The following is a 13,467-nucleotide window of genomic DNA, read 5'->3' on the forward strand; positions in this document are numbered from 1 at the left end:
GGTTTCAAAATTTGTTCACAATTCGAATAATGTGTGGTTTCAAAATTTATTCACATTTCAAAAAATGTGAATAAATTTTGAAATATGAACTGGTTTGGGTAAGAGCCTCTGCCGCGTTTGTGAAAAAAAATCATACGTTCAAAAAATTACTCAAAACTTGAAAAAGTTTGGGATTTTGTCAAATAATGTTATGTCTAGAACTGTAGTTAGTTTCTTAGAGCGTTCTGCTGTATTTTGTTTGCAATTTCAAAAAAATTGTTCACAAATTCATAAAATGTTCCTGTTCTTCTGAATTTTGTTCCCAGTTGGACAAATGTTCAATGTTTCAAAATTTATTCACACGTTTCAAATATGTTCGTGGTTCCAAATTTTTTTCACAATTTGCCAAAAAAAATCCATTTTTCAACGTTTGTTTATAAACTATAAAAATGTTTGTAGTTATAATTTGTTGTTCAGCACTTCATGAAATGTTCTATTTCTTCAAATATTTGTTCAAAAATCCAAATAATGTTTGTGGTTTAGAATTTGCATAATTTTTTCACGTATTCAGAAAGATATTTATGTTGCCGAAAATGTGTTCAGAAATTCAGAAAATGGTTGCGCATTTTCAAAATATAACACTTTCATAAAAAAGTACACTTTTGTGCAAACACCTTCACAATATTTGTTCTGGTTGTTTGAAATGTTCACAAAATCTTCACAATCTATTTGAAATTTGAAATTGTGTTCACATTTCCTCAAATATTCTTTTCGTATTTTCCGAAATGTGTTTAATGTTTCAAAAACCTATATGCTACCTTACACGTATAGGAAATAACATGTAAGGGGGCTTATCCCACAATAGAAGGTTGTTATATATTGTGGCGATGCGCTATTGGACATATGCAGCCGCTTGCTCTGGTGGCTAGCAGCGCTTCTGTAGCAAACAGACTCGAGTTCGAATCCTCGCACGGGGATCACTTCCTTTTTTATAATTTTTATCGCTGAAACACACCACTTGTCGCAACCTGGGAAAGTTGGAGTGATCTCCGCAAGAAGTACTCCTTAATTAGTGATTTCGTTGTTTCTTCACAACCTGGGAGTTTTCCCTTTTTCGTAGATCCGTTTATTCAAAGGGAAACGTTTGCGTACGGCAGACCGGCCGAGCGTTCGGCCGGTCACGCCGCGTCACGTACCTTTTGATCGCTTCACGTGGGCATCTGGGTCCATCCCACCGCCTCCCCTTATCCTTTTATATCCTTTCCTCGGTTTAGCACATCCACTCGTTTCCCAATCTCTTCCTTCCCCAATCTCTCTGATTCTAATCCCCGCTCACCGCAACCACTCCTTGCCAGCCATGGTCAGCCACACCACGGCAATCTTCCCCGGCGAGCTGGAACAGCCATGGCGTTGACCAGACAACAATCAAGCGGCGCTGCAAACCAGCAGCCGTCGGTGATGGAGAAGACACGCTCCGGTGCTGCGACGGCTGGCTTTTTTGCTGGAAGCATGCCGGCGAAAAGTTACAACCAGCGTTGCCGGTGATGGAGATGGCAGGCTCCGGTGCTGCAACCGGCTAGGTTTTTGCTGGAAGCGGCCAATGAAAAAGCTACCTGCACAGTGGCCAATCGACGGTCGGCGATGCTACAATCGATGGTCGGCGAGCTGCAACCGCGCCGTCGCTGCCAATGTTGGAACCATCGAAGCAAAAAGCTGGAAGCAGCGGCGCAAAAAGCTGCAACCGGCAAACGATTTTGCTACATTCATCATGGCGGACCTGCGACCCCGCGACGACGGTGACATTTTTGCTGCAACCGTCGTCTGATTTTGCTACTATCGGCGAGGTAATTTGCTACATCCATGGTGGCGGAGCTGCGATGCCGGCGACCAAATTTCTTTTTGCAGCAACTGTCGTCTGATGTTGCTACTATCGGTGAGGTAATTTGCTACATCCATGGTGGCGGAGCTGTGACGCCGGCGACCAATTTCTTTTTTTGTGGCCACCACTAGTGTTTTTTGCTACTACCAACGATGTATTTTGCTACATCCACTCAATGTCGTTTACTGGTGGTCGTCGGTCGTAGCGAGCATCGACGACGAGTGGCGGCGGCGACACATTGGGTGCCGCAACCATGGAGCGTCGACGGGGGGAGTTGCAACCGTCTGAGGTGGAGCTTGCAACTGAAAATTAACTAGCGAGAAGGTTCTCCGGCGAGCAGCAGAGGGGCTACAAGGAATAGAGGTGCAAGCGGCCGACGGCCGGCAGCCGTTCCCCTCGCCGAGCTGCACACGAAGGCGGAGCCGCCGAAGCAGCGGCGTGGGGATTTTTTTGGGATTCGTTGGGAGGAAGAAGACGGGTCAAGGGAAGGCTAGACCGGGCCGAATAATGTTTTTTGGACGGCTGTACTGTACCAGATCCAACGGCTGGGGCCGGACCGGCCGAACCTAGCGCCGGTCCGCCGGCGCCTAGTACTGGCCTTATTCAAAACGTTTTATCTCTTAAATCGTACGTCCAAATCTCGAACCGCTTTCGCCATTGGATTCTTCACGTCGAGATCTTCAAAACTAGATCCCATGTTAATAGGTTTTGACGAACTTTTTTTTCACGAAAAAACCGAATGAAAAAACCGACAAAAAACCAAATCGGGAACACAGTTTTTTTTTCCTTTCCGAAAGAGGCACGCCCATGCCTCTGACGAAATCACAACCGTGCCTCTCGCGGAAGAAAAAAAAATAGAAAACGCATTTTTTTTCCTTTTTCGAAAGAGGCATGCACGTGCCTCTCACAAAAGCACAACCGTGCCTCTAACGGAAGCAAAACTGTCGTGCCTCTCACGAAAAAAAAAGAAAACGGAAAACGCGTTTTTTCCCTTTCCGAAAGAGGCACACACCTGCCTCTCGCGAAAGCACAACCGTGCCTCTCGCGGAAGTAAAATCGTGCCTCTCGCGAAAGAAAAAAAAAACAAAAAGTGTGTTTTTTTCCTTTTCAAAAGAGGCACGCCCGTGCCTTTTGCAGAAGCAAAACCGTGCCTCTCGCGGAAGTAAAACCGTGCCTCTCGCGAAAGAAAAAAAATAGAAAACACGTTTTTTTTCGTTTTCAAGAGGCACGGCCGTGCCTCTCGCGAAAGCACAACCGTGCCTCTCGCGAAAGCACAACCGTGACTCTCGCGAAAAAAATGCATTTTTTTTGCGCAAAAAATTATTTTTTTTCGAAAATATTTTTTGATCGAAAAGCTAGGGAAGACCGGTAGAAAACCAAAGCGTAAAAAAACCCATGAAAAAAACCTTTTAAAAAGCCAAAGACGCGTGCGTAAAAATAAAAAAAACAAAATCCAGAGGGAGCGTCCAAAGCGCGACACGTGGCGAATAGCTGTGAGCGCGCCAAGTGGCACTGATCGTTGCGAGGCTCCCGAAGGAGCGCTCGTTAATTAGTTGCTCCCAACAACGAAATCAACACACAAGACACGTAATGGACCGAAGAAACGAAACGACTACGCGCAACCTACGCAGCCAGCGACGGGAATCAGGGGCTCGCACGAAAAGACAAGCGCCAGATAGATTGAATGGTGGAAGATTTAGATGTGAGATATTATTTCACATCTAGATGTGAAATAGCAATTCTAAAAAAAATAGCTTGTGCGTAAAATGTCTCCTTCAGTTTGAAAATAGATGACCCAACTTTGTAAATATAAAGTTAGGACATCTATTTTGAAACGGAGGAAGTACTTTTTTTAAGTTAAAATGTTACTACTGCTCTTGATCGAAGTGTACTACTCCCTCCGTCCGGAAATACTCCTTCCGTTTTTATTTAGTCTGCATATTTGGTTTGGTCAAAGTCAAGCTTTGTAAACTTTGAGCAAGTTTATAAACAAAAATATTAACATATACAATAGCAAATCAGTACCATTAAATTTATTATTGAAAGTACTTTAACATTATATATATTTGTTATGTTAAATATTTACATTTTTATCTATAAACTTAGTCAAATTTCAGTCAACTGTAATACGTAGAGTAAATAAAAACAGAGGAAGTACTTGTCGGAGGAATGAATGTATTTAGACATAATTTAGTTCTAGATACATCCATTTGCGCGACAAGTAATTCCGGATGAAGAGAGTAGTATATTTACAAATTGCAAAATGAAACCCGTGTAGATGTGACCAGTTCATCTAACCCGAGGGGATCGGTCCCCTGTTACTTCATTTCGTAGTCCCCACCGCTGCCACTAGGAGCACCAGCTGGGCGTGCCCGCACACACTTTTATTGCAGGCCACCGGGGACTGGCCAAGTCGGAAGGGCAAGAGCACGAGCGAGCTGCCCCCATTGTTGGCCTAGAATTTAAGAATTTAAATCCAGGACAAGCATGCGCGCGACACGCACTTAATTAGCACACGCAGCGGCAACCTCCAAGCGCTTAATTAGCACGCGCAGCGCAGCGTAGGGGAGAGAGAGGAGGTGGATGGGCACCCGACGCGTTCCTCCGGCAGCCGGAGCCATGGTTCGTCTCACTGGTCATCCTCGGCGCCATCTACGCCGCCGTGGTCGCGTACCGCCTCTTCCACATCTCCGGCCAGCCCAAGGACCTCCGCCGCCGCTACGGGGCGTGGGCCGTCGTGACCGGCCCGACGTCCGGCATCGGCCGCTCGATGGCGCTGGAGCTCGCGCAGCGCGGCCTCAACCTCGTGCCAGTCGGCCGCGACCCCGCCATGCTCCAGGACATCTCCGAGACCGTCTCCCGAACGCACGGCGTGCTGGCCAAGACCGTGCAGTTCGACTTCTCCCTCGGCTCCACTCCTCGAGGTGAAGCACCGTACCACTGCAGCACACACATGCAGTACTCAACACATATATAGAAATAATCCAGACGTGCTGACTGATGGTGTTTTTCGCAGGGGATGAGGCGATGGGGCGGCTCCGGGAGGCGGTGGCAGGGCTGGACGTCGGAGTCCTGGTGAACAACGCCGGGGTGGCCAAGCCGGGCGTGGTGTACCTGCACGAGGTCGACGCGGAGGGAGTTATTTCTCCAAAACCACCACCTTATGGGTTAGGGTAACAGATCGGTACCTTATTTGAAGCAGGGCACAGAAAACCATCAGAATTACGCCTAATACGTAACGCGGAGCACTGATTGTCTGATTTACTTGCGAAGACAGCGAAACCGACAAGTCGGCCCCAACTGTCGGGCTGACATGGCGTGCCTATGTGGATAATTTGCTGAGGTGGCAAAAGGGTCCCACTTGTCAATGACTTTTATCCTTTTTCACCTTTTCTTTTTATTTCTCATGGGCATTTCAGCAAACACGCTATGGGCGTGTCATGAGCGGCGCAACGACCAGGCAAGGCCGCGTGGGCGGCGCACCGGGGAGCAGGCCGAGGCAGTTGCGGCGAGGAGAAGCTCGGGCGGCGCTGAAAAGAGGACGACAGTGGGCTCGGGCGGAGAGGACGCCGCAGACTCGCCGCTGCGGTCGGGCATCCCCGTCGCCTATACAGCTCGGCGGCCCACTCTGGCTGCCCTGCTCCGTCGACGAGATCCTCCGCCTGCGCGCGCTCGTCGACCGGGAGACGGCGCACTCACACTCCTACTCCTACTCGCACCGTGTGCACGTGCAGGCCGGCGGCCACCAGCAGCACGGCTACTCCTTCGCCCCGTGCACCCGTGCCAAAATCACCTCCTGATTGCACGGGGTCGACCTCACCTGCCCGGACTGCGGCGGCGGGTTCCTCGAGGAGATGAGGAGGACTCCACCGGCCTCCGCCTACCTCCGCCGCCCGCGCGCGCACCACACCAACGACGTGCGCCTCTGTCACAGTCGCCGTGCCGCAGCTGCCTCTATCGGAAGTGGGGGAGGGGGCGACCGCGCGCCTTTCAACCCGGTCATCGTGCTTCGACGCTCGACGCAGCAGCGGGGGACGAGAACGACGGCGGCGGGGCGGATCCTCGTCGGAACCGGGCGAGACGGATGACAGGTAGCTGGAAGTGCGGCTAGAGAACAGATGGCAGGTAGCTGAGCGGCGGGGAGGCTCGCCGGTGATGGCTCGCCGGTGATGGCTCGTCGGGCTAAGGCTCCGGCGGCGGCATGAGTACGGCTGGCCGTGGTTGAGGTATGTGGGAAAGAAGAAGGCTTGGAGGGAGAGAGAGGGGGGAATAAGAGAGAGGGCGACAGGTGGGCCTTCGACCACCTCAGCAAATTATCCATGTAGGCATGCCACATCGGCCCGATAGGTGGGCCCAACCGGTCAGATCCGCTATTTTCGTGGCCAAATTCGAGCATCAGTGCTCCGCGTTACGTATTAGGCACAATTCTGGTGGTTTTTTGTGCCCTGCCTCAAATGTGGTACCGATCTGTTACCCTAGCCCATAATGTGGTGGTTTTGGGTAAATAACTCACGCGGAGGCGTGGGTGAGCATGATACGGGTGAACCTGTGGGCCATGACGGAGGTGACGGCGGGTGTGCTCCCCGGGATGGTGGACCGGGAGAGGGGCGCCGTCGTCAACATCGGCTCCGGCTCCACGTTTGCGCTACCCTCCTTATCGTTCTACTCCGTCTACGCCTCCACCAAACGGTAATATGCAGTGTTACACTACCACACGTGTTGGGCGTGCATTCAAATTTACTTCCTATGTCTCATAATATAAGAGTAAACGCTTTTATATTATGGGATGGAGGGAGTAATTCGTACCGTAGGAATGAGCACGACGAGAGAGTGCCAAAGCGCCAAACAGTGTGAGTGACTGGTTTTTCTGGATACATTTTTTTGAGAGGGTTTTTTCTGCATACATTTGAACCAGGTAGGTTGCTCAGTTCTCCATGAACCTTTACGTTGAGTACAGAGGCAAAGGTATCGATGTGCAGTGTCAGGTAAGTTTGCAATTTTCTATACGGTTTCTCTAATTCACATCTAGATATTTTTTAATGATATCAGATATAAGCTCCTATAAATATATAATGCAGCAACAAAAAATAAAAAAATGAACAAAAAAAATAGACCGCATAGAGAGTGGACATCAGCTTAGATATGACATAACTATGTCACATCTAGATATGCTCTAGACAGACCATTTTTTATATTATAATCCATTCTACTATTCCCTTCCGTTTGATAATATAACTAGAAGCGAAGGTGTGCTTTGCCGCACCATTTTTGTTCTTTGTTATCATTATTTATATTTTAAGAAATTTGATAGGTCAACGACATAAAAATACATTGAAGAGTGTTCAAATAACTTTGCTTTCTAAGAAAGAAAAATGTTGTTTTAATATCATAAACCGTAATTTGTTATGTTTTCATGTGAAACATAAGAGGTAGCAAACCAACTTATAAAACTTGACACTAGTAGAAAACGGGTCTTTAGTCACTGTTCTGGAACCGGGACTAAAGCCCAAAACCTTTAGTCTCGATTTGCTTACGAACCGAGACAAGAGCTCCACGCGGCCGCTGTCTGGAGCTCCACCTTTAGTCCCGGTTGGTAACACCAACCGGGACTAAAGGAATTCTTTTGAAATTTGTTTTTTTTTTATTTTTTTTTGAATTGTTAAAGGAAATTTGTTTAGTGCTCAGGCTAAAGGAATTGAATCTTTTTTCATTTTTTCTAATTTTTAAATTTCTGAATTATTTAACAATTTAATCTCTAATCACCCCTCATCACTGCTCAAGTATGGACCACTCATTCCAAATCGTATAACTTTCCGTCCGGTCACCCATCCCCTCACTACTCCAGCCTGAGCACGCTTGACATCCGAGTTCTATTCCCCCTAGTTTCCAAGTCTGCACTTGTTGTTTTCCTAACAATAGTAAGTTGTCAATCCTATTAACCCTTAGGAGTTGAACTTGAGCATGAAGCACCGTTTGAGTTTGAAACTATTATTCTAAAACCAATAATTATTTAGTGACACTAATATTTCTTGCAATAAGTAGTTTGACCAGAGTTTGACCAAAAATTCAAAAAAAAACTTAAATTTGAGGATAATTTTTTTTCCTTTCAGAGTTTGAGGATTCTAAAAATTTGCAAAACGGCCTACGGCAATTGAAATCAGAACCGGTTTTTCGTGCTAAACATTTTGATATATTATACTTTTTTTCGACTTCGTATGCAAAAGTTATAGCCGTTTTACTTTTTCGTAACACTTTTTTGCAAAACATGTCGAAATTTATGTTTTTTAAAATTTTCCTAACTAGTAGATGTAGTAACATAACTACATCTCGAAGGATTTTAATTTTTGAAGTATTTTGTTTTGTTTTTTTCAAAACTGAAATGGCGATACTCGGTGAAGCGGAGGGGGGGTTATAGAGTTTGAAAATTGCAGAACCGCTTTAGTCCGGGATGGTGTCCATCCAATCCTACCGTCGACTACATCTGCTAGCACCGTCCCAGCCAGAGTCACAACTAAGGTTAACCAAGCCAGAGTCACGTTCTATTAAAGTGGCAAAAATAATTACTTTTTAATATAGCAAAACTAATTCTATCAACTATTATTAAACAAATATTAATACAAAACAGTAGCAAAATTAATATTAATTGGTTATAAAAATTTATCTACTGTTGTCTAACAGAAGCATACTACAACATGTTAAAATCTACAGAAAGAACTAACTAAAAATAATTGAAAACAACAATTTAAGGACTAAAACAACTATATAAGCAAAACAGTAGTGTTTTAATTAAAATCCTAATTTAAATTATTCTAAAATAACCAAATAAATCTTACTGTGACAACAATCTAACATGTGACTAGGAGCAAAAAGAATTAAATTAAAAACTATTTTAAACTCAAATTATTCATAATCTAGGGTTTGAAGCAAATTTGAACAAATTCATATTTAATTCATTCAAATTTGAAAACTAATGGCACAAACAGAAAGTAGACAAAATTTTGAATATAATGCAAATAGAATCACTCAAAAACATCAAATATGCTAAAAGATATAAGCAATTCAAAATAGAAACTAAAAACAAAAAACAAATGGAAAAACAAAAAACAATTTTTAGAACCCCTTTAGTGCCGGTTGGTGGAGCCACCAAGCGGGACTAAAGCCTCAACCCCTTTATGTTGGAAATGTGCCCTAGAGGCAATAATAAATTAGTTATTATTATTATATTTCCTTGTTCATGATAATCGTTTATTATCCATGCTATAATTGTATTGATAGGAAACTCAGATACATGTGTGGGTACATAGACAACACCATGTCCCTAGTAAGCCTCTAGTTGACTAGCTCGTTGATCAATAGATGGTTACGGTTTCCTGACCATGGACATTGGATGTCGTTTATAATGGGATCACATCATTAGGAGAATGATGTGATGGACAAGACCCAATCCTAAGCCTAGCACAAAGATCATGTAGTTCGTATGCTAAAGCTTTTCTAATGTCAAGTATCATTTCCTTAGACCATGAGATTGTGCAACTCCCGGATACCGTAGGAATGCTTTGGGTGTACCAAACGTCACAACGTAACTGCGTGGCTATAAAGGTGCACTACGGGTATCTCCAAAAGTGTCTGTTGTGTTGGCACAAATCGAGACTGGGATTTGTCACTCCGTGTGACGGAGAGGTATCTCTGGGCCCACTCGGTAGGACATCATCATAATGTGCACAATGTGACCAATGGGTTGATCACGGGATGATGTGTTACGGAATGAGTAAAGAGACTTGCCGGTAACGAGATTGAACAAAGTATCGGGATACCGACGATCGAATCTCGGGCAAGTACTATACCGCTAGACAAAGGGAATTGAATACGGGATTGATTGAATCCTCGACATCGTGGTTCATCCGATGAGATCATCGTGGAACATGTGGGAACCAACATGGGTATCCAGATCCCGCTGTTGGTTATTGACCGGAGAATGTCTCGGTCATGTTTGCATGGTTCCCGAACCCGTAGGGTCTACACACTTAAGGTTCGATGACGCTAGTGTTATAGGAAATAGATGTACGTGGTTACCGAATGTTGTTCGGAGTCCCGGATGAGATCCCGGACGTCACGAGGAGTTCCGAAATGGTCCGGAGGTAAAGATTTATATATGGGAAGTCCTGTTTTGGTCACCGAAAAAGTTTTGGGTGCTATCGGTAACGTACCGGGACCATCGGGAGGGTCCCGGGGGTCCACCAAGTGGGGCCACCGGCCCCAGAGGGCTGCGTGGGCCAAGTGTGGGAGGGGACCAGCCCCAGGTGGGCTGGTGCACCCCCCCACCAGGGCCCAAGGCGCCTAGGGTTTGGGGGAACCCTAAAAGGGGGCGCCCCCCTTGCCTTGGGGGGCAAGGCAACCCCCCTGGCTGCCGTCCCCTCCTCAGATTGGATCTGAGGGGGCCGGCCCCCTCTCCTTTGCCCCTATATATATGAGGGGGGTGGAAGGGCAGCCGCACCCAAGTTCTGGCACAACCCTTCCCCTCTCCCAAGTCCTCCTCCTCTCCCGTGGTGCTTGGCGAAGCCCCGCAGGATTGCCACGCTCCTCCACCACCACCACGCCGTCGTGCTGCTGCTGGACGGAGTCTTCCCCAACCTCTCCCTCTCTCCTTTCTGGATCAAGGCATGGGAGGCGTCACCGGGCTGCATGTGTGTTGAACACGGAGGTGCCATCCGTTCGACACTAGGATCACCGGTGATTTGGATCACGGCGAGTACGACTCCATCAACCCCGTTCACTTGAATGCTTCCGCTTAGCGATCTACAAGAGTATGTAGATGCACTCTCCTTCCCCTTGTTGCTAGATTACTCCATAGATTGATCTTGGTGATGCGTAGAATTTTTTTTGATTTCTGCTACGTTCCCCAACAGTGGCATCATGAGCTAGGTCTATGCATAGTTTCTATGCACGAGTAGAACACAAGTTGTTGTGGGTGTTGATTTTGTTCAATATGCTTACCGTTACTAGTCCAATCTTGTTTCGACGATATTGTGGGATGAAGCGGCCCGGACCGACCTTACACGTACACTTACGTGAGACAGGTTCCACCGACTGACATGCACTTGTTGCATAAGGAGGCTAGCGGGTGTCAGTCTCTCCCACTTTAGTCGGATCGGATTTGATGAAAAGGGTCCTTATGAAGGGTAAATAGCAATTAGCATATCACGTTGTGGTTTTTGCGTAGGTAAGAAACGTTCTTGCTAGAAACCCATAGCAGCCACGTAAAACATGCAAACAACAATTAGAGGATGTCTAACTTGTTTTTGCAGGGTATGCTATGTGATGTGATATGGCCAAAAGAATGTGATGAATGATATGTGATGTATGAGATTGATCATGTTCTTGTAATTGGAATCACGACTTGCATGTCGATGAGTATGACCACCGGCAGGAGCCATAGGAGTTGTCTTAATTTATTGTATGACCTCCGTGTCATTGAACAACGTCATGTAATTACTTTACTTTATTGCTAAACCGTTAGCCATAGTAGTAGAAGTAATAGTTGGCGAGACAACTTCATGGAGACACGATGATGGAGATCATGATGATGGAGATCATGGTGTCATGCCGGTGACGATGATGATCATGGAGCCCCGAAGATGGAGATCAAAAGGAGCAAAATGATATTGGCCATATCATGTCACTTTTTGATTGCATGTGATGTTTATCATGTTTATGCATCTTATTTGCTTAGAACGGCGGTAGTAAATAAGATGATCCCGCATTAAAATTTCAAGAAAGTGTTCCCCCTAACTGTGCACCATTGCGAAAGTTCGTTGTCTCGAAGCACCACGTGATGATCGGGTGTGATAGATTCTAACATTCACATACAACGGGTGTAAGCCAGATTTACACACGCGAAACACTTAGGTTGACTTGACGAGCCTAGCATGTACAAACATGGCCTCGGAACACAAGAGACCGAAAGGTCGAGCATGAGTCGTATGGTAGATACGATCAACATGAAGATGTTCACCGATGATGACTAGTCCGTCTCACGTGATGATCGGACACGACCTAGTTGACTCGGATCATGTAATCACTTAAATGACTAGAGGGATGTCTATCTGAGTGGGAGTTCATTAGATGAACTTAATTATCCTGAACATAGTCAAAAGGTTTTTGCAAATTATGTCATAGCTCGCGCTTTAGTTCTACTATTTAGATATGTTCCTAGAGAAAATATAGTTGAAAGTTGATAGTAGCAATTATGCGGACTGGGTCCGTAAACTAAGGATTGTCCTCATTGCTGCGCAAAAGGCTTATGTCCTTAATGCACCTCTCGGTGTGCTGAACCTCGAACGTCGTCTATGGATGTTGTGAACATTTGACATACATGTTTTGATAACTACTTGATAATTCAGTAATGTTAAACGGTTTAGAATTGAGGCACCGAAGACGATTTCGAAATAGGGCTGAAATTGGGATTTCAGGCTCGTGCCCACGTCAAGAGGTATGAGACACAAGTTTCTTAGCCTACAAACTAAGGGAGAAAAGCTCAATCGTTGAGCTTATACTCAGATTGTCTGGGTACAACAATCACTTGAATCGAGTGGGAGTTAATCTTCCAGATGAGATAGTGATGTTTCTCCAAAGTCATTGCACCAAGCTACTAGAGCTTCGTGATGAACTATAACATATCAGGGATAGATATGATGATCCTTGAAATGTTCACGATGTTTGACACCACGAAAGTAGAAATCAAGAAGGAGCATCAATTGTTGATGGTTAGTGAAACCACTAGTTTCAAGAAGGGCAAGGGCAAGAAGGGATACTTCATGAAACGGCAAATCAGCTGCTGCTCTAGTGAAGAAACCCAAGGTTGAACCCAAACCCGAGACTCAGTGCTTCTGTAATAAAGGGAACAGCCATTGGAGCAGAATTACCCTAGATACTTGGTAGATGAGAAGGCTGGCAAGGTCGATAGAAGTATATTGGATATACATTATTTGTACTTTACTAGTACTCCTAGTAGCACCATGGTATTAGATACCGGTTCGGTTGCTAAGTGTTAGTAACTCGAAATAAAAGCTACGGCATAAACAAAGACTAGCTAAAGGTGAGATGACTATGTGTGTTGGAAGTGTTTCCAAGGTTGATGTGATCAAGCATCGCATGCTCTCTCTACCATCAAGATTGGTGTTAAAACTAAATAATTGTTATTTGGTATTTGCGTTGAGCATAAACATGATTGGATTATGTATATCGCAATACGGTTATTCATTTAAGGAGAATAATGGTTACTCTATTTATTTGAATAATACCTTCAACGGTCTTGCACCTAAAATGAATGGTTTATTGAATCTCGATCGTAGTGATACACATGTTCATGCCAAAAGATATAAGATAGTAATGATACTACCACCTACTTGTGGCACTGCCATGTAAGTCATATTGGTGTAAAACGCATGAAGAAGCTCCATGTTGATGGATCTTTGGACTCACTCGCTTTTGAAAAGTTTGAGACATGCAAACCATGTCTATTGGTGTATATGCATGAAGAAACTCCATGCAGATGGATCGTTTGGACTCACTTAATTTTGAATCACTTGAGACATGCAAATCATACCACA

General features: G+C 45.2%; 1 protein-coding gene across 1 annotated transcript; it reads left to right on the plus strand.

Annotated features, from left to right (window-relative positions):
• Positions 1–1,383: 1,383 nt before the first annotated feature.
• On the plus strand, positions 1,384–5,226 carry LOC119283990 (very-long-chain 3-oxoacyl-CoA reductase 1-like). The gene is made up of 3 exons (XM_037563312.1): positions 1,384–1,501; positions 4,405–4,782; positions 4,875–5,226. The coding sequence occupies exons 1-3, from the start codon at positions 1,384–1,386 to the stop codon at positions 5,033–5,035; spliced, it is 657 nt and encodes a 218-aa protein (XP_037419209.1). The 3' UTR covers positions 5,036–5,226.
• Positions 5,227–13,467: the final 8,241 nt, after the last annotated feature.

Source organism: Triticum dicoccoides, chromosome 4A (assembly GCF_002162155.2).
Source record: "Triticum dicoccoides isolate Atlit2015 ecotype Zavitan chromosome 4A, WEW_v2.0, whole genome shotgun sequence".
NCBI classification, from domain to species: domain Eukaryota; kingdom Viridiplantae; phylum Streptophyta; class Magnoliopsida; order Poales; family Poaceae; genus Triticum; species Triticum dicoccoides.

Excerpts from the sequence above, each read along its gene's own strand:
- LOC119283990 (XM_037563312.1), top strand. The coding sequence starts at position 1,384 with ATGGCGTTGACCAGACAACAATCAAGCGGCGCTGCAAACCAGCAGCCG. Across the intron at positions 1,502-4,404 it reads TGGAAGCATGCCGGCGAAAA|CACGCGCAGCGCAGCGTAGG; the intron begins GTTACAACCAGC and ends GCGCTTAATTAG. Across the intron at positions 4,783-4,874 it reads CCTCGGCTCCACTCCTCGAG|GGGATGAGGCGATGGGGCGG; the intron begins GTGAAGCACCGT and ends TGTTTTTCGCAG.